The sequence below is a fragment of the Festucalex cinctus genome, chromosome 14 (genome assembly GCF_051991245.1).
Source record: "Festucalex cinctus isolate MCC-2025b chromosome 14, RoL_Fcin_1.0, whole genome shotgun sequence".
NCBI classification, from domain to species: Eukaryota; Metazoa; Chordata; class Actinopteri; order Syngnathiformes; family Syngnathidae; genus Festucalex; species Festucalex cinctus.
The window spans coordinates 4,843,685-4,868,903 of NC_135424.1; the positions used below are offsets into that span (position 1 = coordinate 4,843,685).

At 39.5% G+C, this 25,219-nt stretch overlaps 3 protein-coding genes across 6 annotated transcripts; 1 reads left to right on the top strand and 2 right to left on the bottom strand.

Annotated features, from left to right (window-relative positions):
- Window positions 1-3,930: 3,930 nt before the first annotated feature.
- LOC144001332 (alpha-2A adrenergic receptor-like) lies at window positions 3,931-11,370 on the bottom strand. Of its 3 annotated transcripts, XR_013278451.1 has the most exons (4): window positions 11,254-11,370; window positions 10,110-10,268; window positions 5,724-5,801; window positions 3,931-4,020 (listed from the first exon to the last, which is right to left on the bottom strand). XR_013278451.1 is itself a non-coding variant. In XM_077495555.1 (3 exons), the coding sequence occupies exon 3, from the start codon at window positions 9,903-9,905 to the stop codon at window positions 8,778-8,780; it is 1,128 nt and encodes a 375-aa protein (XP_077351681.1). In that variant the 5' UTR covers window positions 9,906-9,979; window positions 10,110-10,268; window positions 11,254-11,370. The 3 variants fall into 3 exon arrangements, 2 of the variants coding, with proteins under 2 accessions (XP_077351681.1, XP_077351682.1); XM_077495555.1 differs by lacking the exons at window positions 3,931-4,020; window positions 5,724-5,801 and adding an exon at window positions 8,778-9,979; XM_077495556.1 differs by lacking the exons at window positions 3,931-4,020; window positions 5,724-5,801 and adding an exon at window positions 8,778-9,979 and having other exon boundaries at window positions 11,270-11,341.
- Window positions 11,346-16,747, top strand: smndc1 (survival motor neuron domain containing 1). Of its 2 annotated transcripts, XM_077495559.1 has the most exons (7): window positions 11,346-11,514; window positions 11,873-11,992; window positions 12,440-12,582; window positions 13,175-13,339; window positions 13,421-13,574; window positions 16,098-16,249; window positions 16,411-16,747. In XM_077495559.1, exons 2-6 carry the CDS (start codon window positions 11,873-11,875, stop codon window positions 16,233-16,235), a joined length of 720 nt encoding a protein of 239 aa, XP_077351685.1. In that variant the 5' UTR covers window positions 11,346-11,514; the 3' UTR covers window positions 16,236-16,249; window positions 16,411-16,747. The 2 variants fall into 2 exon arrangements, with proteins under 2 accessions (XP_077351685.1, XP_077351684.1); XM_077495558.1 differs by having other exon boundaries at window positions 16,098-16,747.
- A 933-nt stretch (window positions 16,748-17,680) lies between these two features.
- Window positions 17,681-24,118, bottom strand: LOC144001333 (max-interacting protein 1-like). Its single transcript, XM_077495557.1, has 6 exons — window positions 23,698-24,118; window positions 22,573-22,678; window positions 22,127-22,156; window positions 21,214-21,328; window positions 19,636-19,807; window positions 17,681-19,546 (listed from the first exon to the last, which is right to left on the bottom strand). The coding sequence occupies exons 1-6, from the start codon at window positions 24,101-24,103 to the stop codon at window positions 19,383-19,385; spliced, it is 993 nt and encodes a 330-aa protein (XP_077351683.1). The 5' UTR covers window positions 24,104-24,118; the 3' UTR covers window positions 17,681-19,382.
- Window positions 24,119-25,219: the final 1,101 nt, after the last annotated feature.

The following is a 25,219-nucleotide window of genomic DNA, read 5'->3' on the forward strand; positions in this document are numbered from 1 at the left end:
TTCCCTCCCCCAATTACTGGTAGGCTACCTAATAATTACCAGACGTCTTAGTACAATAAAATACATTGGATAATTCTAAGTTTAAAAAAAAAAAAAAGGAAAAGAAAAAGAAAACAAATAATTTGTGAATTGTGACAAAATGTGCATCATGTAAATAACTCATGTAAACTAAGCAAGCATTTGACTACCACCACCACCACTCCCTCCCCATTTTTGTTAACATGTGGCATTATGTCACCAAATAATTTACAAGAAACTGTGGGTATGTAATAGCACATTTAAATAAATACGGATCAGTAGATTTGCCTTGGCTTGTGGACTCAATAAATGTCTCATTAATAATTAATGTATCAATAATAATAATACAAAACAAAAGAGTTAATTCTCCTGGATGTGTGAAATTTGAGAGAACGTGTATCATGTAAATAACACAATTAAATAAGCAAATACTTTTTTTTAAATTTCGTTTTTCTGACTAGGTATGGTGTGATGTCACTAAATATACTGTAAATAGGTAATCGCACAATCAAAAAATATTAAGGACTCAATTTGACTTGTGGGATGTCTTTTATATTATATTCTTTTACAAAATACAACAGTGGTAACAATCTTGAAATTATAAATATTTTCCCTTACTCTTCCACACCTGGAATTTAGAAAGATAAAATTCCCCACTACGCTGTACTTTGGATACTTAGAACATAAACTCCGCTCCTCATTGTTGACTTAACAAAGTGCATTTTTCAGATTTATGATGATCATATTTCATCATCCAGTGGTCAGTATTTCATAAATTACTTAATTGATGCCGTGTTGACACATGCTCAGTGTTTTGTTTTGTTTTTTGTTTTTCCTAGCCGTGGCATTTAAAAATGCACACAAGCGTGTAAATACTTGTTTTTACTCCTCACAGTGTATTATAAAGTCCATATCACGCGTGCTATCTCGCGGAGGCGACTCCAAATTTGAGGCAGGCAAATGAAATTACCTTTTCCTCGCGTGGAGATTAGCGTGACTGATTATTCCTGGGAAACTCAATTATTTGTGCAATTTGGGGAAGCTATTACTTTGAAATGTGTCCTCCTTCCTGCCAGAGATGAGCTTGTTCCTATTGTAATCTACCCGACTGGGGGGGGGGGGGAAATATGTTAGACAGTACAAAATGTAAGAAACGCAACGTGGCTAAGAGCTACAAATGTTTTTGCGAAGGGAAGTAGATGTACTCCCAAAATATCTTTATAGGGGACATGTTGTGGAAAATTGACTTTTTAATGTCTTGTAAACAAGTAGCTGTGTCTTACTCTCACGCTTGGCACAGCCATCAAGTGTGAAATTAAACAACTAAATCTTTATGTTTTTGAAGATGTCTGTGAGCGAGACGACTTCCTTTTGTCGTGTAAAAGTGGTTATGCGTAACATAACGCCTTATCCTCGACAACAACATCCCATCGTGATTGTGATGGTTATTTAACTAGCCCTCGTCGACATATTCATAAGTCATTTTATAAAAATTAAATAATCAATAATAGTGCTGTCGCTATCAAGTATTTTTAGAATCGATTAATCTATCGATTTTCCAATTGATTAATCAATTAATCTGATTCATTTTTTGCATTAAAGTGTATTACAAAAAGTGATTGGTGTTTATTTCCTACTTCGTATTCATATATTGATTTAAAAAAAAAGTGGGATTGATGTACTGTGTACCGGTTCGGAACAGGTGTTTGCAAATGTCTTATTTTTGATTAAACACAGAAGATAATGAGTCTTCTTTTATGATGGACTACAGAAATCAGTGAACAATTACTGTTGATATGCTGAAATCAGAAGACTTGGACACTTTTACATTAAAAAATGTCTCCAAGTGATTACTTGGTTATTAAAATAGTGGTCGATTTAATTTGATAATCGATTACTTGTCAGTTAATTGATTAATTTTGACAGCTCTAGACTGACCTAACTTTTGTACTGACACGAAATAAAGCTTGCTAGGGTGTGTCTAAACGTGATTACTCTCAATTGAATACAGGCCGTGCTCAAATTGATCCTCAATTGCCACACCTACTACGTACAATGAACACATATATATTTGGTAATTTAACATCATCCATCTTTCTGAATATGGAAGAGATCCAATAATCCGCCTACGAGAAGAAGGTTAACACGTAATACCTGAAATTTTTTTGGGCCATTTCCTCCAAACATAAAAACAACATATGGCCAAAACAGAAAAGAAAATATATAAATGAATCATGTTTCTCATACAAAAGACATTTGTTGACCGCTTTTGAAATGTCAATACTGTTGATTCTATAAGCAATGCATGCAAAAAAAAAAACAAAAAAAAAACACACACATTTATGAAGCTGTAATCCCTACGCAAGCAATCTCATATCGTGCTGGCGTAAGTGGTTTAGATTTTCATAAACTGCTGTCAGGATGCGTTGCCGCTGACAATAATTGTGTTAAATGTTATGGATGTTTTGTTCATCTCCTCGACCCGCCGAGAAGACGCCATTGGAAGCGCGACTAGTATCGTATATTATAACATGATAGAAGCAAAGCGAAAAGTGAATGCAACCAACGGGCGAAACAGTATATGAAACGTTGATTAGATGCAGCATATAAATGGATTTGGTAGAAAGAGGGAAGTCAGGAAGTTGTAGTAAGGCAGGAAGACATTTAGAATCTGTTCCATTCCCGATGAGCTTGGACAATTAACCTCCATTGGCCACATCCTGCTTTCCATCAGCCACACAGATTAATAATCGGAGAGATACAATCGAATGGTGATCTAAATACTAAACACGACGGATGTTCGATACCACATTTTACAATATCCACTCTTGAGTACTCATCGATACGATACCAAATAATGGTTCCACTGTATGCTTATGATCCGTAAAATTTTAGAGCTTTGAATTTGGCTTTTTTTGTGTACATAGAAAAAGTTTTAGACTCTAAAACTTTTTCTATGTACACAAAAAGCCATTGGTTTTTTTTTCAAATATTGTTCACAAATGTCGAAATCTGTCAGTGAGCACTTCTTCTTTGACGAAATGATCCATAATTCCATCTTTTCTGCAAATATTAGGCTTGCCTTTTATTGTGGGCAACCGGAATATGTGCGGGGTGACCTGAAGGGGGCAGTGTACAAAAGAGGAGCTTGCAATCTGACATAATATTTGGAGAGCTCGTGTAGGGAACACTGGACAGATAATGCCCAAAAATACTGAGTGATGTCACTGTGGTAAAAAGTTTGGTACGGGTACCAGTAGTGGTACTTGGTCTCCCTCTAGTGATACGTGGAAAATTTATTTGTATATCAAATGTTCTGTGGCGTATAATTGTTTGCTTGTTTTTAATCCCAGCGAAGTAAATTTGTTCTGGACAGTTGAGTATTTTAATTTTTAGGTGCAATACATTTGAATTTTATATTCATCATTAAATATGTCATCCATTTCTGTCACACACGCTCATATGTTTAAACTCGTGTTAATTATGGATGAACATTAGGAAACCTTCAAAGCTATATTTAATATTAATCAGCGATTATGGGGCCACATCAGGCCTTGTGTAGGAATTGCCTCATACTGCAATGAGGCAGTTTTTTGTTTTGTTTTTTGTAATATTACAAAGCTTGAGGTAAGATGCCATCAATTTGACTCGGCTCATTTTACTCGCGTTAACTCACTTTAATTGTTGTTTTTTTTATTTGAAGTAAGACCTCTTAAAAAAATGAATTAGCTTTGCCGAAAGGAATCTGTGATGAATAATTTAACAGCAACTTCTTTTTGCACGTAAAACAAAGGGATGTACTGTAATTAACCGAAAGAGTGAAAGAGAATAGAAGAGTATCTCCCTGGAGGATTACTTTTTTTTATTTTTTTTTATATACGTGTATAAACATGAGTTTTATATTTGGTAAATTCCACTTCACGCGTGTGGCTTCCTTAATTCCACACGGGGATCTTCGCTCCCTTGAGTCCTTCACATTGGTTTGTTTTGCAATGGATTGCTCTGTTCACACACACACAAAAATCATAACAAGCCAGTGGCCTTATTTCATGAGAAAGTACAGCTGTTTGCAAACAAAAGCTCAGTAAAACGAAAATACACGTGAATTCATTTCACAAATGAATCACTAAACTGAACATTATAGTGGCTGATGCGGTTTATTTATTCAATTGCAGCGAATATTGGCCAACTATTAGTGGTAAGGTGTTCATTAGGAAGTAGAGCTTTCTTTGTAAAAGTTAATTATATAACAATCATAAATAATAAAAGTTATTATTGATGCTTACTTTTTTTCTATTTCGTTTCACAACTTAGGCTTCTCAGTTTTTGCAATGAGAAGTTTTTCCCCCCGACTGCCGTTCAGCGCCAGTTTGGGAAACTTACAGGCGGGGCTGATGTTCGTTCGTCTTAATTTTTGCTTTGACTTTAAAGCACAAAATTGAGATAACGGCGTTCTATGGTGCCAGTGTCTCATTTCAGCTCACAACAAGCACAAATTTGGCATCGTGAACATATCTTTAAAAGAGGCTAACAAAGAAAATTACTCATTGTGTATTTAAAACAACCACATAACGTTGCCAAAAGTCCATTAGCTTAATGCTAAGTCATAATGGGAAACTCCATAGACAAGCTAACTATTAGCATCCATGTGGCTTTTTTTTTTTTTTTAAATAGTGCATCGTCACATGGAAACATGCAATCATGATGCACAAAATGTTTAATTCATTACATTCTATAAAATGTTTTTTTTATTTATTTATGTAGTTATTTTTTTATATATATATAAAGTAAATTATAGAGTACTATTTAGTACCTCACTGTATACTCATTTTCTTCTTGACACAATTGGCCTTATTCCACATTTTGATATTATGTCACAAGGCTGAAATGCACTGAATTTTCTGGTGAAGAACCGTCATTAAATAGACCAACTTCTAAAAACAAGTGATGAAGTAAACAACCAATCAGTGGTGAAAGATGAATCAGAGGGAAAATGGAAACGGCAAAATGAAGCTGGATCTCCCCTCCGCAGAATCTAAGTTGATTATCCTGCATCTTTATCAATCCGAGCGGGAGGACGTATCATGTACTCCGGCGCTCCATCCATAATGAATGAGCCAACATTCAATTAAAACCCCACTATTCATCTCCAGCTATGATGTAAACTTATTAGTATGGTCTCGGGGCCCTCTTGTCTGACAGTGCGAGCCAGCCTTAATCATCCCGCATGTCTGGGATGCAGTCGGTGCTCTTTTAATTGCCTCAAAGTTCAGCCGCCCTTTTGAGAGACATGACTCGAAGATTTAAAGAGACGCCGGCAACGAGCAGAATGTGGAGACGGCTGATTGTGGGAACTTGCGCCAGCAGCAACTTTTTTTTTTTTTTAAAGCCCTCGTTTTTATCGACTTGATATGAAGCCCTTAAACACGCTGAATAAATCATATTGTCTGTGCACACAGCAAAAGTGGACACGTGTGAATTTATGATGCACGCGCAATCAGCGCGCTTGGCTGGAACATAAAATAGAAAGGCATACATATTTTAATACGTTTGGTGAAACAGAACACTAGTTTTAGACAGTGGACAAAAAGAAATGGACACTAATAAACTAAATGCCACAAAAAGATACAGTAGATTATGAGTCAGAAATTGGATCAAGCAGTATGGCTAATATAGCAAAATGAAAGGAAAAAAAACCCACTCACCCTTTACTTTGATTAGGTGCAGGTGGGAGATGTTCTGCTTTTCTACTGTTGACATCTTACTTTTCCTCTTTGCCGACACTGGTGACATCACAGGAAAAATACAGAAAAAGCACTTGAAGTTGAGTCCGTCTATTCGATGCACACTCACCGAGTTGATCTCTCACAAGAATTGTTGTTCAAAATTTTAGGTTTTGGCCTACTTTAGGGGCAAATTCTTTATGAATATCTGTTTACTTTTGTCTTTTTAACTTTCCGTGCTTCAAATAAATGTACAAAATAAAAAATACTGATTTGGTAGTTGGCGCTTGGGTAATTCTGAGGTCGTCGGTTCAAATGCAGGCTGCAGTGACACAGTCGGATAAAGTCAGACAGGCACATTCAGTAAATTTTATTAACACATGTTCACATCACAATTGGCTGCATCTATACATAATATAAAATACATTTAGGAAATGAAGCTTTTCAACACAGTGTTATCTGCTGAATGTGGTGGGACACAACAACAAAAAAAAAGAAATACAGTTGGTTACTAGAATGATGCTCATAAAACTTTGTTCTGAAGTTTAAAACACTTTACATGCATGCACAAAACCACACACTAGTCAGGAGGAAACAAACTTGGGCTACCTTTAAAGAATAGAACACAAATTTCTGCCTGATTTTGAACACAATAAACCCACATTGGATATTAAAAAAAATAATAATAAAAATAAAAATAAACTCCCAAACACATGTTGAAAAAAGTGGGACAATCTAATGTGATAGTTCAATTTTTTTGGTCATATTCCAAAAGTGAGGCTTGACACAAATACAATTTTATTTTAACCCCACTAAAAATAATTGAGTTGTAGGTCAGATTTTAGTTGATTTGTTTTGGTTGCATTTAAAAACAAAAACAAAAACTGGCGTTTGAACAGGCAAGGGGGTGTGTAGACTTTTCACATCCACTTTTGACATGCGCCGCCATGACCCAATAAATGTTTCCCATGTAAACATATTAATAGCACGCATGAGCTTCACATACCAGGGTGAAGTACAGCATTATGTTACGCAGTCTTTCTCGCGCTGCATTGTTCATGGGAACTCCAGCAGGAGAGACGTTCATCCGGCGCAGATGACCGTTTTGCGGTGACTGATAGCGCTCATATTTTAAGCCTCGCAGATTGAGTCCAAACATGCGTTACCGCAGGAATCTCAAACAACAAATTTCCACGCCGCAAGTCGTGGGAATCATTCCGTTGTGACTCAACGGCAGCTTCACATGTATGCAGGTTGACGGGATTGTAAATATGTTGAAATGTGTGCTAAAAAGCAAAACGCGACACTGATAAGCTTGTGTGCGCATATGAAAGTGAATTGTGTCCTTCTCAAATTTCCATTGCTTTGTTGGCATGCTGTTTGACTCCAGGGGAGGATTTAATGACATCCTGATATGAAGGGCAATAATTCATGATAAGCTGCCTTCAATGATGACGAGTCGCCCACACACCTCCTCGCTTTAATTTTCCCTTCATATAAGTGTCTCCTGCTGTTGCCGGGGTGAGGATGGCATAATTGGGCTTCAATTTGATTTTCAACTCATCAGTCTTGTTGCGTTTGTGCCGATTTAGTGAGTCATCTCCCGTCTGACGCCAATAATCAAGATGAAAGTAATGCACTTGATAATTCAGTGGCAGAAAAAAAGAAATGCAAAATAAATTTTGCATGCTAAATGTCTAAAAGAAATTAATCCGAAAATATTGAACAAATGTTTGTTAGGTATTGTGATGTATGTTAAACGTTCTTAAATCATTCACTCCCAGCCATTTTGACTGAAGCAATCCCCTTTGCTCACAGCTGTTTTACTGGATTTCGACCGATTTTGCAAGGCTTAAAGAATATTGTGTTCTATTGCTATAAAAAATTAAAATAAAATACAAATCTGGAACCTACCAAAAGAAAGATTAGTGTCTCTTCTTTCATCAGGAAAAAAAAAGTGTATTTGTATATGTTTCCGTTTTGCAGCAATTAACATTAAAATATAGCCAAGTTTCATCATTATTCACAAATCTGTTGAAAACACTGGCAAAAAGAGCTTGTTGCAACATGGCCCTGGCTGATCTCTTATACTCTACTGCCACCTGCTGGGTGTTTTTGTAATAATTATCATTGCTTTAAGTGATTAAAAAAAATTACTAAACTGAAATAATGTGTTTGTGTATGTGTGCACACCCTATCCTAATTGGAATGTGTTCAGAATTAACCAATCACATTCAAACTCATGTTAAATGGGAATCAGGAGACACCTGCCTACATTTAAAGATCCTCCAATTAACCCCAAATGAATTCCAGATGTTCTAGTGGGCTTTTACGAACATTTCTTTTGCTTTCTGACAGAAGCCTGAACATTTTGAGGTCACATGACTGCTATTTTAATTGTTTAGAATTCGCTCTACTTTGTCCAAGACCTCTGTTCCAGACAAATGATGTGAGTGACTTGCTCTGGCGACCCCTGACAGGAGAAGCCAAAAGTCACAACCGCTTTGGAATTTTTGTTTTCAGAATTCAATGGTGGTCTGGATTTTATATGCTGCAGAAGTGTGAGTAGAATTTTCCCAAGATAAATTAATTTGCATTTTTTAAAAAAAATAAAAAATTCAAAATGTAATCAAATGTGCGCTGTAGGTTAAATATGCCTGACTAGGCTTTATTTAAAAAAAAAAAAAAAAAAAAAAAAAAAAAGACCCAACTGCACTAATACAGTAAATGTCCAAGCATACTTTATAACTTAATTTGAAGTCAAAATGACTGCCACATGCCTCACTATAAGATGAAAGAAGCATGGGATGTAAGTGTACAAAATACTGATATGTAACTACTATAACTATTTAAAAAAAAAAAAAAAAGATTTTCTGATATTGTATATATTATTTAATCTTTTGGAATGCGTACCCAATGAAGTGACAGATACAAGCGCTACAGCACCAATCAAAGAGTGACTGATAAACATTCAATAAATACTGATGAGTTTAAATGTCAACACACATTCTAAAAGTATCTTCAAGTTGTGTCCTCTTATAAATCGATCTGGGTTTTCCTGCAGAGGATCTTTTTAAAGGACCTCCTGAAGTCGTTATTGAATATGGTGTATATGACCGGGTTTAGGGAGCTGTTGCAGTATCCCAACCAGAAGAACATCTTGAAGAGCGTCTCGGGCACGCAGCATGCGCAGACGGCCGTGAGCGTGTACGTGAAGAAGAAGGGGAGCCAGCACAGGACGAACACCCCCACCACCACGGCCAGCACTAACGTGAAGCGTCTCTCTCGCCGCTGTCTTCCTTTCCAGCGGCTGCAGTTGGCCTCCGACTTCGGGGCGGCTTCTCCGGGCTTCTCGTGGCCAAACTTGGGGGCCCGCCTCTTTTTCAGGGAGCACAAGGTTACTTCGTGGCCGTCGGATGACGACTCATCCGCCAAGTCGCCGTTGACCTCCCCTTCCTCGCGCTCCAAGCCGCAATTCGCGTCACAATGCCGTCCGTTTTCTCGTGACCTTTCACCCGGCGGAGTTCTCGTCCTCTGCTTGGCCACCTGGTAGATCCTCATGTAGACAAGGACCATGATGGCGCAGGGCGCGAAGAAGGAGGCGGTGCTGGAGAAGATGATGTACCACTTCTCTTTGTTTATTTGACACTCGGGTCGGTCTTCTTGGCCCTCGTCCTTCTTCATGGTGATCAGCGGCGGGAAGGAGATAATGGCCGCCAGCACCCAAACAATGACGATGGTGCATTTGATCCGGTGTGGCGTCCTTCTCAGGTTGTACTCAATGGCCCGCGTGATGGACCAGTATCGGTCCAGGCTTATGGCGCACAGGTGGACGATGGACGAGGTGCAGAAAAACACGTCCAACGCCAGGTAGATTTCACACCACACCTTGCCAAAGTACCAATAACCCATCAGTTCATTGGCCAGCGAGAAGGGCATCACCGACGTGGCCACCAGGATGTCAGCGCACGCCAGAGAGAGCAGGAACAAGTTCTGCGGAGCTCGGAGGGAGCGGCTGGTCGTCACGGCGACGACCACCATGACGTTGCCAAAGACGGTCATCAGGATGAGGACGCCCACCAGAAGGGTCAGTGGGGCCGAGGTCTGAGCGGTGTATGGATGCCGGGCAGCCGCGGTCTCATCGCTCAAGTTCAGGCAGTCCATTGACACTTGGATTGGATTCAAGTTGATTAGCTGCGCTTGGCATCAGTGGAAGCAGTCTTCATTTTGTTCAAGTTCTTCCAGGGGGAAAAAAAATAATTGGAAGAAATTCTACTGTGTTGGGGGGGAAAAAAGGAAACGCTCCCGTCCCTCTACATCCGAGCACTTTAAAAATAGACACTTCAAATGAATCATTCATCCACTAACCTTTTAAAAAGAAGGCACACAGATGGAGTTGAAGCAGATGTTATAAGCAGGTGTGGTAGACTGGAGAAGGGGATCTTTTTATATGAGATGGATGTGACGCTACAAGCGAGGGTGGGTGGGCTCCTCCTGCTTCTGGAGACTGCTACCACACTCTGAAGCCTAGTAATGACACGGGCAGTCATTTTTGATATATTGGATTAATAATTTTACGTAGTCACCGGAATGAGACTCTAATGAGCTCCAACACTTTTTAAAAAAAAAAAATGCCTTGAACAAGCTAATACAGCTCTATAAGTCAATGTTAATTCTCCCCATAGCAGATCTAAGAAGTTTAGCCAAATGCTATCCCTTTTAGGATTAATTTAACAATGTGCTTATTACTGTGACGTGGAAGTGAATTGCATTTTACAGAGAGACGTTTTTTAATATTTTAGTTAGTCAGCTGCAGAAGCATGGTGACCGAGTGGTTAGCATATCTGCCTCACAGTTATGGGGATCAGGGTCCGTATTTCTGTCAGGTTCCTGAATTCTTTCCAGGTACACATGAGACAGAGTTATTTCAATTTTCTAGAAAACAAGCATTGAAGACTGAATAATCCCTTTCTGTGAATGATTGTTCATCTTCTCCCTAATTGGCTGGCAAACAGTCCAGGGTGTATCCCACCTTTGTCGAATGTAAGTTGGGATAGACTCCAGCTCATAATGAGAACAAGCGCAGCAGAAAATGGATGGTTTTAAAAGACGTCTTAAAACACATCTGTATTCTTTGGCTTTTGGCGCAACATGGGACTTGTTCTTGGTGTTTTGTGGTGTGTATGAGTTTGATGTTTAGTCTACTTATTTATGTATTTATTTATCTCTTTATTCACTAATTCTTATTTGTTCACTGATGTATAATGTATTACTGTACTTGTTAAAAACAACAACAAAACCTGTATTCACACTTCAAAATGTTTGCTTTGTTCTTGTTTACTGCAAAACTGATGTTTATGTACAGCACTTTGTATACAGCAACGACTGTTCTTAAAGCGCTTTATAAATAAAGTTGAGTTGAGTTGAGTTGAGTTGAAATAGTTTGAGAAATACTGTGCTCAACTTATTCATACAGTTTGAATTGGTTATTATTATTTATAAGCAACCTTACCTCATATTTTCCGTACATTTTCAAAGCAGAACCATCACCAGGTGTTTGTGAAGAAAAACGTGAAATGAATTTGCTATCATGGCCGCTGGAGACGTCCTTGAGCTAATCGAGATTTGCGGTGTTATCGCGAGATTTTCATCGACAGGCTCGTCGGACCGCCGTCCATTATTATTGTTCCTCACAGCGGTCGTTTTTTGCCTTATTGAACCCGCGAGAGGTGAATGCTTACATTATTTCCATTTCGGCCACAACCATACAGAGGTAAGTTTAGTTTTGGACTATGGCGTGTTTAAAACTATAACCAATATCTCTTATTTTTTTGCCGTTTCTCTCGAGCCGCTAAATTGTTAGCATTAGCATCCAGCGCGTTGGTTAAACGTCGGCTAACGAAGGCCGAAGCTAATGGATACAAGCAACTTTTTAATCGCACTGTGACGTCGTAACTAACATTTATTATTAGTTTCACCCCCTCGCGCAGTCTCTGTGTGTATGTGAACTGAAACCACCGCGTCGATTCGATCGTCAATGGCGTCTTTTCAGTCCCTCGAACTGCGTGCTAACCAGCGCAGCTAGTTGACGCACAGCGAGTGAATGTGGTCTGCTGGGTGCCGTTCCGCAGATGTCCGAGGACTTGGTGAAGCAGCTCGGCAGCTACAAAGCTCAACTACAGCAGGTTGAGGTTGCCTTGTCCACCGATCAAGAAAATGAGGATCTCCTCAAGCTACAGAAAGACTTACAGGTTTGTTTCCATGTCTATGTATGGTGAACCCTCTATACATTACGATAACTATACGTTTGGAGAAGTAAATATTTTATATTTAAACACAAACATGTTCAACCAAGGCATAAATATTAAATTTACAAAAGGACTTATGTTGTAGGAAATGTATAAACCTTCAAACTGCCACTTAAACACACGGAGCAGCATCACATACAAACGGCATATGACAATACTACATAATATATGCACTGTTACACTGAAGGTGCACAAATTTGAATTCAAATTTACCTCTACTTAAAACACCTAGAAAATAATTTTTACAAATGTACAATAGGCTATATCTTGGAGAGCAATTAACTATGATTATAATTATAGTTCACTGTAGGCCTATGCATTATTGTTTTTGTAATCCAGAATTGGGGATTAACGCCTGACCCATACGCTTGATTATGATTTCTCCTTCAGGAAGTCATCGACTTGACAAAGGACCTCTTGGCCTCGCAGCCTGCCGAAGCTACCCCCAGTGCCAATGGATCTGCGCCGGCGCCCATCAGGCACATCTGGAAAGTGGGCGACAAGTGTTTGTCCGTGTGGAGTCAGGACGGACAGTGAGTGTCGCCTGCGCCACCACAAACAAGCCTGTGTCAAGTTTTCTTTGGTTTTACATGTGCCTTTTGCATATGGATGCATCAGAATCAGTTAGAATGTGGTGGAAAACAGTTTAATTTTATAGTTTAATTGAAAACGTGGAATTGCCGGTAATTGAATTCACTGCATTCAAAGTGCAATATTTCCTGATAATGTTGAAATTAGGTAGGGATTGGCATACTTCCCTATTTGAATTGAACTACTGAAATAAATGACAATTTCCACTTTCCACATGATTGTAATTTGCTGCACCTGCATCTGTGATCCTGGTTTGGCACGACAGGTAGTATTTGAAACAAACAATACACATATAATATTTAGTTAACTGTTGATGATTTGTTTTGCAATTTTGAACGTGCAATTTCCTTACCCCAGCTAAACACCTGCTACACCTGCTACTACTACATCTGCTACCTGCTGTTATTAAGTAAATCAGCTGCCACTGAGTAAATAGAGTAGTCGGAAAAGAATGTCAAAGAATCGGTTGTCGCTTGTGATCGTGGCCCACCTGTGAACCGTACTCACCTGCTTACAGACGTGGCTCTTTTGCAGGGTGTATGAGGCCGAGATCGAGGAGATAGACCACGAGAACAGCACGGCCGCCGTCACCTTCACCGGCTACGGCAACGCCGAAGTCATCCCCCTGCAGAACCTCAAAGCGGTGGAGGACCGCAGGCGCCTCGAAGACGACCTCGGCTTGTCCAGGAACAAATCGAGGTGCGACCAAATCGTCACCTGCGTACTCTATTCTATGTGGCGGCGGCTGCTTGACGTTGACTTTGTTCTTTGTGAGTGTAGAAAGGAGCAGATAGCCGAGCAGCGAGAATACAAAAAGAAGAAAGCCCAGAAAAAGGTGTTGAGGATGAAGGAACTGGAGCAGGAGAGAGAGGACCAAAAGTCCAAGTGGCAACAGTTCAACAACAAAGCTTACTCAAAGAACAAGAAAGGACAGGTAACATCAATTTTAACACCTTTCCCGCCACTTATTTATTAGAGATCGACCGATAATCGGTCGGGCCGATAATCGGGGCCGATATTTGACATATTGGTACATATCGGTATCGGTCTGTTTTATTAATCTGACGGCCGATATGAGCGATCCATTTAAAACTCCGTCTTTTCGCTTCGAATGCAGCCCAGAGCGTCTCTGTCTGTTATGGAGTCCAACTCCAGCAATGTAACGCCCATAGCAGCATTTGATTGGTTAGCCGTGCAAGAGCCAGAACCAATCAGTAGTGTATGCCTGTATCACAGTAGCCGGTCACACACGCACCCACGTACACAACGCGACAGACACATGCTTCGAAGGTAAGTTAAAAGAGAAGAGACTCCGCCGATCGTTTCACCATGATAAGCTAAACACATTGAATTATGTTGTGTATTAAATGCACTATATGAATGGAGCTGCATTGCCTTGCATTGAATCCCCGCTAGCTAACAGTGGTGTGTTCAGCTTAGCATGTAGGCTAACACCCAGTAGCTAATTCGCTACTTGAACTACTCGGGGAGGGAATCACACACATTTTCACTTAATTAAGTAAATAATGTTTGTTAGAAAGGTTCCAAATATTAACAGTTGTCATTATTATATTGTCTAGTTCCATGTTAAGAGTAGAGTAACGTCATTATATTTACCTCTCGTGACGCACACATTGCATTCTGGGTCACGTCCATTACTTGTTGCATAGCGGTTATTATGCAGTGAGATGCCACAATGACACTAAATAGCGTTTAGTTACTTTATATTGTGTTTATTTGTCGCACTGGTTTGCCATTGTGTGCCTTAAGCTTCGACGTCGATTTGATTGACAGCTCGTTGTGCACCTCGTTAAAGTCCGCTCCGTAACAAATTAAGTGTCTCAAACACCGTTTAACTACACGAACGTGTTCTCTTCCGTATGTTTGGCATTAGTAGAGAAGTGCACTAAAGTATAGTGTGCTTATTTGCTCGTTTTGTCTCTCTTTTCACGTCATGTCTGCCGTCATTTGGGACATTATCCTCTCAATGGATGCCACTAATATGTAACATCTACGGCCGTACACGGCTGCAATTAATGTTCAGTGATGTAATTTCGTTACGTGCATCATACTTTGAATAATGAGCTCATGTTTGGTGTGTTGTATAACTTTCTCGTGTGTTAGTAACTATTCATGTGGACAGCTAAGATAGTGCTTGTTAATGTGAATTAGCAATGTTGCAGCCCAGTTATTACTTAGACAAGTACATCTGTGCCATTAAGTGATACAGTACAGTACAGTAGTGAGAGAATAGTGTGCCCATATACACACACGTGTCTATAAGTGTAAAACACATTAAACAGCAGAAACTGGCAGCGGTCCACCGCAACAATGTCTGTTTAACCAAGTTATTCTTACTATTATTATAACCAAGTTATTTTACTCTACCTTTTTCTGCGTTGATTGGGGCATCCTAAGTGGCAGTAAACTACATGATGAAGTGTCTTTTGACAGTTCTCTTGTAGAGAGGAGTAGCATGATATTGCTGTTCTCGATTTAAGAGCCTCAGCTTATCAAAACTGTCTATATGGTAACAATAACAATAATCATAATAAGGTCTACAAGAACTGTATGGTGTTCAGGGATGAATAGTTTTTCTCATGGAATTTTTTTATTTATTTTTGCTGTAGTAATAAGTAATGCCACAGCTGATGCACATTTTGAATGACAGGGTTCCTCCTATTACTTCAAAATATAAAAATATAACATTTATAGAATAAAACTACAAGTATCCCAAATGCTATAAAAGGTAATGTCACATTGGCCCCCACATTTAACTCCCCCCGCCACCAACGTCTTATTGCAGATAGAAGGATGTAAAATGAAAAGTGTAGTGTGAGAATCCATTGTAAAGAACGGTTAGGGTTTGCATTATTCAAAAATTTGGTGCCAACATTTTAACTTTTACTGCAAATGAATATCGGCTTCAAATATCGGTTATCTGCCTCCTTGACTACCGATAATCGGAATCGGTATCGGCCCTGAAAAAAGCATATCGGTCGATCTCTATTATTTATACAAAATTGGAAGCCTTGCATCTCTAAAACCATTTTGTTGGGGGGTGGGGGGGTTGGTAGAAATTGGGCAAATTTTGACTTTTTTTAATGTTTTTAAGGAAGTTATAAGGCTTTTTCTACAGCCCTTTATTTGTTCAAATGTATTTTTTATATTAGTAAATACAATTTTAAAATTTCGTTAAAAAAACGTATAAATATGTCTTTGGGACACTTAAAACATTTAAAATAGAACATATTTATACGTCTTTGGGAGCAAATGAGTTAAAATGATGCATACTTAAATTTAATTGATATAATTTGAGGTGTGGCAACTATTATAAAATTTCTGCTTTTTTTTTTTTGTGTTTATATATATTTTTTTAAATTACTCTCTTGGGTCAATTATTTTTGTCATTGTGTGTACAGTATATGATTTACTAACGGTGATCTTGTTTCCGCAGGTAAAGCGAAGCATATTTGCATCCCCAGAAAGCGTCAACGGCAAAGTGGGTGTGGGCACGTGCGGCATCGCCGACAAGCCTATGACGCAGTACAACGACACATCCAAATATAACGTCAGGCATCTAATGCCGCAGTGACACCCGCGTCTCCTGTAAATACTCACCCGTCACCCCCAATGTCTACTGAATACTACAATGTTGTCCATTTTGTGTTCTGTACACGGCTGGGGGGAAGAAAAAAACCCGGAAAAAAAAACTTGCACACCATTGAATTGAAGCATTGATGTGTTTTCTTTTTCTTAATATTGTGCAGGTAGAAGAAAAGCTGTCCAAGTTAGACAGGAAGTCACCCTGCTTTATAATCGGGTCACCTGTTATGTACATACAGGAAGTTAGCTGCTTGTGCCCTAATTCCACACGCAGGCGAAATACACACCACGCAGTGGGTCAAGCTCAACACTTCTAAGAATTGGTGTGTAAGTGTCAGGCTGTTTTTTGGTTTCCCTTTTTATTTTTTTTTATTTTTTTTCCTGTACATTTGGAGTAAGAAAATAACCATGCTGATGAAATCTGATTTAGCTTTGAGTTCCCCTTTTTTGAGTTGTAATTTATAAAAGTCAAATAAACATCCATTTGTTGAGTTTTATAAATGACTGCCTTCTTATCACTGGAAAAACAACTTACAGAGTTTAAACCAGCAGAAATGAGAATGTCAGCAAATCAAGCCGGACTTCAGGTCAGTGAGCATCTGATGGGCTAACTAGTGTGCGATAGTCAAACACTATGGCCTACACAAATGTCAACGTAAATACATGCTCATTTTTGTGAATTACAGTCACATCTACAAAACGATGCTTCATCTCATAACACCTGTCATCAAATGGTAAGTAGCTTCACTACCTTGAGATATGATTTCATTTTAACCAATTATATAGGGATAAACGGTTAAAATAATGCTACAATAATACAGAACTTTCCCTAGAACAGGGGTGTCAAACTCATGTTAGCTCAGGGGCCGCATGGAGGAAAATATATTAAGTGTGCCGCATCGGGAAAATAACGGTATATAAAACTTCAAAACAATTGCCGTCATTTATACGCAGATTTTCGTGGACCAGCCCGAAATTACGGAGCTCAACTGTAATCACATTGTTCCGAAAAAATGCAAATGCAAATGGAACTCAGCAACACTTTGCCGGTATACATTCCGTACGTGTTAAATCGACCTGTTTTGCATATGTATTGTTCCCAGAATGCATTGCAAGGCACAGTTAATGTTATAAAGATGTTAATCCTTGTCATATCTGTGTTACCAGTAATTGAATTTGTGTTGTATTTAACATGTTGTCGGTGTATGATTACAAAAAAATAATAATAAACCGTAGTTTAAGTTGTATGTGAAATAATGACATCCAGGATGACGATTCCCCGTACAAGTTGCATTGCTCATCTGAGGACTGCTTGTGAATTTACAAATCTATATGTTTTGATTGTGGCCGGCTGAATAATTAGTCTGACGTTACAATTTTTTTTTTACTTTACAAAATCATCTTGCGGGCCAGATTAAACCCATTTGTGGGCCTGGTCCGGCCCACGGGCCGTATGTTTGACACCCCTGGCCTAGAATAAGCGGTACAGGAAACTGCTTAAGTTAGACAATTTTGGTGGAAGAGATTTATTAGGATTCCAAGGAGTGTCGTCAGGAACCGTAACAAAGTATCAGCAGGGCACCAGCAGCATGTTTTGCAAACAAACAAACAAATACATTAAATCCCTAATCAAGCACTAGAAAACATCAGGGCTGTGCTTCCACCCCCACCCCCCTAAAAAAAAAAATCTTTTTATAGTGCATTTTATACATTTCCCCAAACACATTGGGTGGGTTGGGTGTTGTGCAAGAGTCATACACTCGCATTAAGACACAATTTGGTGCTGATGGATTCACTAGCAGGGAATAAAATGGAGAGATGGCCATCATTGTTGTGGTTGATGATTTGGTTTGATGAAGTGCAACAACGGGTGACAAAACAGTCCATTTTGAATGTAAACCAAAAAAAAAAAAAAAGTGTTCATGCTACAGACATTTTTTTTTTTGAAAGTCATGTCAATCCAAAGCACGTTACAACATTCAACACTCATGCACTGTAGCTTTTGAAAATAATTTACATTTCTTTTTTTTAAGGAGTTAAATCACGAGTCTTGCAAGTTGGACATTAACAGTATTAGCTTATGGACGGACAAAAGCAATGTAAAAAAAATAAAATGGAATGGATGCATTATTGCTTTTTCACCGTGTGCTCGGACAAGTACTGGATAGCTTATTACTTTCTAAAATGGGGTTAAAATAAATATCACAAGTTCAGACACTAATGCATTAAAGGGGAGGTCACATCATATTCTACTTTTTTCTTCTTCTTCCACAACTCAAGCTGCAGCACAATTAAATATAGCAAAAATAATAAATACTATGCAAAATAAATTAGAACAACTAACGTGTAGAGATTTGATGCTTGTGGCTCCGACGACTAAAAGCAAATTTTGTGTTTACAAACACGTTTTGGAATGCAGACGTCGCGGCCCTCCAACAATGAAAACAGGTGATGGTTTTTGTTTTAATTTTAAAATGCAAATGAATCAAACGTCAAGCTGGTATTCTGCCTTTTTTGTTTTGCTGGTTTTTAAGAGGATCAATTAGATTCGTTGAAGGGTCAAATTGTACCCCTTCGCGCCTCTCTTTTTGATTGTGGCTGGTCACGGGACAGCAGACATTCAGGTTTAGGTTGGAGTCAAGCTTAAGGCTGGTTCTTAGGTGGACATGTTGGGTTTGTGGAACTGTAGGCTGGTGATTGTTAAAAGTCAGGGGCGGGGAACCTTTTTGAGTCCTCGGGCCTGATTTGATCAAGGTTTGCGCATGGGGGGAATAAACAGCAGCGAACTTGATTGCGCAACCAGGACAGTAATCCCTCATCACAAGGATTACGTTGACTTGATTTCTATTCTGTAACTCGGTATTATGATTATTTGCTTCTTCCTATTCCATCACTGCAAAACTCACGCTTTGATGATAAAAACGTCCTATTTGGGATCATTTTTGTATTATTGTGATTGGATGCCTGTTTTGATCCTTTTTTTTAACAGTTTACACTTTTTGTTTTCTCAGGTATTGTTCCAAATTGCAATGACAGGCCAAGTTGTGACTCGGATTCCCTACCCCTGTGTTAAAGCCATCAAACAGTTTGGTGTTTGAGGTGTCGGGGGAGTGGAGGGAGCACAGTGCGGGCGACCTCAAGCCGAGAAGGCCACTTTGAGGCTGCAGGTGGAGTAGCCCTCGTCGCTGGCCGAGCTCTGCCGGCTGCTCTGGTCGTCCAGGTCGCTGGCCCCGCCGCTACTCACGCTGTCCATTTCTCCCAGCGAGAAGTCGGTGCACTCCACGTCCACTTCGATCTCCTCTGCAAAAGCACACGCAACGTCACACTGAACTCTTTCTTTGGTACGCCACAAATGGAACGATCTACGCCGTCAACGAAGCAAGCGGAACCTCGGTCCGATTCGGAGCGCTCGGAGTCCGTGGGCGAGCCGAGGCTGTCCATGCGGACGCGGTCCCTTTCGCCGAACGTCTGCAGCTGGGCCAGCTGCCTTTGCAGGTACCTCTGCTCCCGCTCGAGCGTGTCCAGCTGGTGCTGACTCCTCCGGTCCACCTCCTCTAGTTTCTTCGAGGGGAAAAGGAGGTGATGTCATTGTTTTGCATACCACTAGAGGGTGCAGATGTGTACTTGTAGCACTATTCAAGCCATGTCCTGTATCTGAAATCAACCTTTTTTTTTCTCTCTCTCTCTCTCTCTTCCTGCATGCCGATTGCACCTGCTCCAGTTGCCACCCAAAACCACATCAGAGCGACATAGAACCGCACTTCCAGGTGACTTTACAAGGTACTTCATACTGTACACGCATTATCCACAGTGAAACATGCCCAAGCTCCAAACACCCCCTCAATTGTCGTCCCCATACAAGTAGACATTCCACATAATGGTTGTATGTTATGCAACCATTTGTGCTTGTCATTATTGTGCAAACAAAAGCTTGAAATCTCCACAAAGCCAAACTAAAAACAGGAAAGCGGTCACTAAAACATCCCAAGCGCCCGCTGATGATGCACTCAGTCGCCATGAACACAAGAATGCACAACAAGAAGGTCATGGGAAGCTCTTTTGTGAGCAGCCATTATAAACTTGCATAAGCAAGCCATAAATTTCTCAAATGGGGGAAGTTGGAACTTTGCTTGCGTTGTATGAAAACGTCTTTTATCATCATGTCATCTAGACATCAGTGGTGGGTCATACATTTGGTCGGAATACCGCCACATACTGTTCTACCAGGCCATTAGCTTAATGCGAACACATCCTGGGAAAAAGACATAGAAGAGCTACCAAATAGCATCTATAAGGCGATGTTACTACACTTGAAGCAAAGAATATTTGAACTCAAACGGTGTACTTTTTTTTTTTTTTTTTTTCAAGACAAACATTAGGGGGAGGTTGGAACAGATTAGTTGGAGGGGTCAAATTAAATCAGATTTAAAAAAGGTCACAATATTGTAAAAAAACAAACATATTGACTCTCTTCAAAGCATTTTACAATCCCTTTCATCTGACAATTAGTATATTTTAAACATAGAAGGGCCAAAACATACCTAATGAAAATTAAACTGCACTATAAAAATAGCCACCAGAGGGTGCTATAACTGCACAAATGGAAATTAACCTGACTTTTTTTTAACAGATGTGTAGCTTTCAAATATCGTGAACATGATGACGATATTGTGGCAGTTTTAATATCACGATATTACCATCTTGCCGGTATTGTTACATCCCTAACTCATATCTGTTCAAAATTCACTCATTCATTGCTTCATTTGTTGTGGAATGCGAGGAATTCAGAAGTCAACCATGTATGTGTTCAACAATTGTCGTTCCGCTGTACCGTACGTCCTGTTTTGCCCTCGTGTTGGATCACATTAAATGTGCTGGCGTACCTAATATTGCGGCTCAATATTGAACACAATCCAACTCGTCGTTACTCTTCATGACAATGTAGGAGTATTAGACTGCAGCCACACCTTGATGTGCGCTTTGGCCTTGTTGAGGAGTCCCAGCGTGGTGTGCCGACTGCAGTCGGGTCCCAGAGGGATGAGCGACTTCAACCGCTCCAAGCACAGGCGGAGATGCGCTCGTCTGCGGCGGGAGGAAATACACAAACACGCACACAAGCAGGAAGTCAATTTCCCCTTCACGGATGCGTCTAAATAAGGTAACCAAAATATTAGATGCAACACTTTAAAAAAAAAAAAAAAAAACATTGTTGCATTAATACCTATCAAACAGTTTTGAGTTTTAGTTTTAGAATTCTTTTTGGTATATTACATCTTTGTACAGTGTTGAATTGGTTTCTGTAATCGCGAGGTGGATTAAGTCATGTAAAGCCCCACTAAAGTGCATATAGTACCGAGTATACGTAATGAATAAATATTGTATATAGGTCAATATGTGATGTAATCTTCCTCAAAGCAACAACTTGATTTGTTTAGCAAACATTAACAGGCTTTTTAATTTTGGACACAAACGCATGCTGACATTTGTCATCTGCTCGCAGCCACGGTCGCCTCAAGAGGGAGGAGGTGCGGTTGCTGTGCTTCAGGAAGGAGTCTTGTTGTCTGCAAACAGATGCTTCACATTTGCTGACTGGGGAAATGTCTGCAAGTCCTCCAGGAACTGTGTCACTCGCAAACCGAGGCAAGCGTGAACATGTCGCTAAGGGCTATGCTTCGTCAAAGGTGAATTTAAATGCTATGGGCAACAATGTCATTGTTTAGGATGTAATTATGTCATTTTATATCTATTTAGAATAGGGTTTTTTTTTAGGGGTTTTTTTTTAGTTTTTTTTTTTTAGCTTTTTTTTTTTTTTTTTTTAATTTCGCCCTGAAAGACAATTGAATTCATACATAAAAATCACTTTAATCTTTCATTACTCACCTATTCTTTTCCAGTTCATTGTGGGCTGACCTGCAGTCATAACAAATATGTAAAAAATTAGAAAATCTGTGACTCAGTTAGATAAATTATGGGGATAAAAGACAGGATGCATTTTGAAAGGGGGGGAGGGGGTGGGTGGCCTAAACCAAAAAAATAATATCCATCCATTTCAGGTGGTGCTCTTTGGTCTTTGAGTTCAACTCACGATAAATCAGCAAAAAGAAGTGGTGTCTACAGTATATTTTTGTTCAGTGTTTTTTTTTTTTTTTTTTATATCATAACCCTCCGATTCATTTTCAATTTTAAACAAGGTAACAAAAAATTTCATAATACATAACATGACACTTGTATAACAGGAGGGTTTAAAAAAAAACATCAAGCAAGCAATTTTCCTTTACTATATTGAACATTTGTTAATGACTGTAAGACACTTTTATTCAACCCACCTATTGTGAATATTGTCCAGTTTCCTGTTCTTGTTGAATTTACGATGTTTCTGTGGGTGTGCCAGATCACTGGTAGGGTACGTCGAAGCATAACCATGCTCACATTCTGTGGAGTTTAAATAATAATAAGAATAAATTTGACTTTACAAGTTCATATAACTCAGTCTGACACATATCCACCTCCGTAGTTATCTAATAGCATTAGCATGTGTGTCATGACCTAAATTCTCAGCAAGGTTAGTGTAAGAGGCACGCAAATGTTGGTTATTTCCATTAATATCCAATATACAGTCAGTAAAGATGAAACAAATACATTTTTATCCGCCATTTCCTATTTTATTTGCCGCTGTGTAAAATCATACAAATCCCATAATGCATTTCTTCCGTTAGCGGGATAACGTCACGATTGAACTAACGTCTGATTGGCTTAGCCGCGGTGGTGAACACGATTGCGAGGCCAATCAGGAGGCTGCAATATGTTCCATGTGGAACCCATGTGAATAACACATACAAGGAAGCTTGGCTATGAAAGTGATAACCGGCATATATAATTTATCATAAGTACTTAACAATACGTTTTTGTTTTGTTTGTTTTTAAGCATTTGGATATGGTTGTGTTGAGTGTGTTTTGTTTTGTTTTAAGTAGGGTGAGCAGGTGAATCGACATAGTTAATTCATTAGAAGGGACGATTGGTGTCGTATTTCACATGAATTAAAAAATATATATATATATATATATAATATATATTATGTTTTAACGTGCGTGTATACGTAAGGATTAAAGTGTACACTTGGTGCGTTTTAGCTCGTGGCCTGCGGTTTAAATGGGGGCAGATCGCAACAACAATCAAAAATAAAATAACGCAGCAAATTGAATCAAGAGCGATGCATTATCTCGGAATATAGCACCATTTGGTGTATTATTTTTAATGTGTGCTAGTATTACTCCCACAAGACGCAGGTGCCGTGGGGGGGAAAAGGGGGTTATCTGTGGCCCTGTGTTGTGTTGTCGTGCGCGTCGCCTCTATTGTTGTCTGCCCTCGGATCCGACCGAGGCGCGTTTAGGGCACGCACGCACGCAGTCGTTGTCTCCCCTCGTTGCACGTATTCCACTATTCCACTTACTTCCGCTGTTCTTATCCACGCTCTCGATGTAGTGCGCGGCGTCCAGCAACACTTGCACGTTCTTCATGAACGTGTCCATGGCGGAACACTTGGCGTCCGACGCGTCGCCCAGCGAGCAGTCGGACGCGTTCCCCGAATCCCGCGGGTCCGTGAACGCACCGCGCTCCGACACCAGCTCCGGCTTTTTCCGCTCGTCGTCCGGCTGTCGTTGTTGTCCCACGTACTTCACCATTTCCGCGCAGGTGTTGTTTGTATCGACGGGGGCGAAGAAGCGGCCCCTGGCTCGTCGTCCGTGCGTGCACTGAGCGGATGACTGAGGCTGGATGGAATTGCGGTCCTTAGCCTCAGCCACTTGCCCTACTTGGTGGATAATCCCTCCCACTGAACGCGTGCACGCCGCATCCATTGTCAACTGGGCCACACAGAGCACATCCTCATGATCAATGCTGCAAAAAGGGAGGGGAGCTGACGGATGAATTTATAACAAAGCATCATTTGCATTTTTATTATCGCAAAAACACATCAAGTGTTGGGTATGGAAAGCTGTTGGAGCATTTCATCTATGTTCTTGAGATCCAGTTTAAGCTCCATGTAGTACTGCACTTTTTTGCCTTCATTTTTTAAGACAAATGAGCGCACTTGTAGACCCTTTTTGACGAGTAATGCACCCCCACCCCTGCTACTAGTATATCCAGTTCAAGATCCTTGCGCTCTTTGTCATACTAGTGAGCCAACAAACAGAGATTATGACAAAATAAATCTCAAAACTTTACCCACCTTGTATGTGACCTAACCTCTGCAACTCAATTTGTAAACAAAAACATTTTCCAGAGAGTAAGTCAAAATATACACTGAATAAGTGTAACATAACACAATTCCGAATGGGAGCACAAAAAAAATAGAAGAGTTTCAGGTGAATCCTACTAGAATATCTGAAATGAATTTAGACTTAATCACAGGCACTATAAAGTTGGCAGAAATTCAGTGACGTCTATTTAACACGAATTTGAATGTTATTGGTCGATTCCAAACAGCCCAATGAGAAGTGGGTGTGCACACTTATGCAGCCACATTGTTTCAGTTTATTTTTGCTTAAAATCTTATTTTCAATGAAGTTACTGGTCTTGGTCTCATCTTTATGTTGCAAGAACCTTGCATTTGAACAGGGGTGTGTACACTTTTTATGTTAACTGGAAGGACACAGGCATGTTTTTTTTTTTTTTTTTTGAGAGGGAAAAAAAGTTGTGATTTAATATTTATAAAGTTGGTAAAGAATGTAGGAAAAATGAAATGGAAAATTATACAAAAGGTTAAGTCAGAACAAGATCATATGAGAATAATGTTATAATTTGTGACAGTAAAATCATAAAGCAGTGAGAATTATGGCATAATGTTTTGCGAATAAAGTTATGGAATTTAAACTTAAATGTACTTTTTTTTTATCTTTTTATTTTATTATGAGAATAAAGTCATTAGGTTGTGAAAAATATCTTCAATAACGAATTTACATTTTATGACAAAA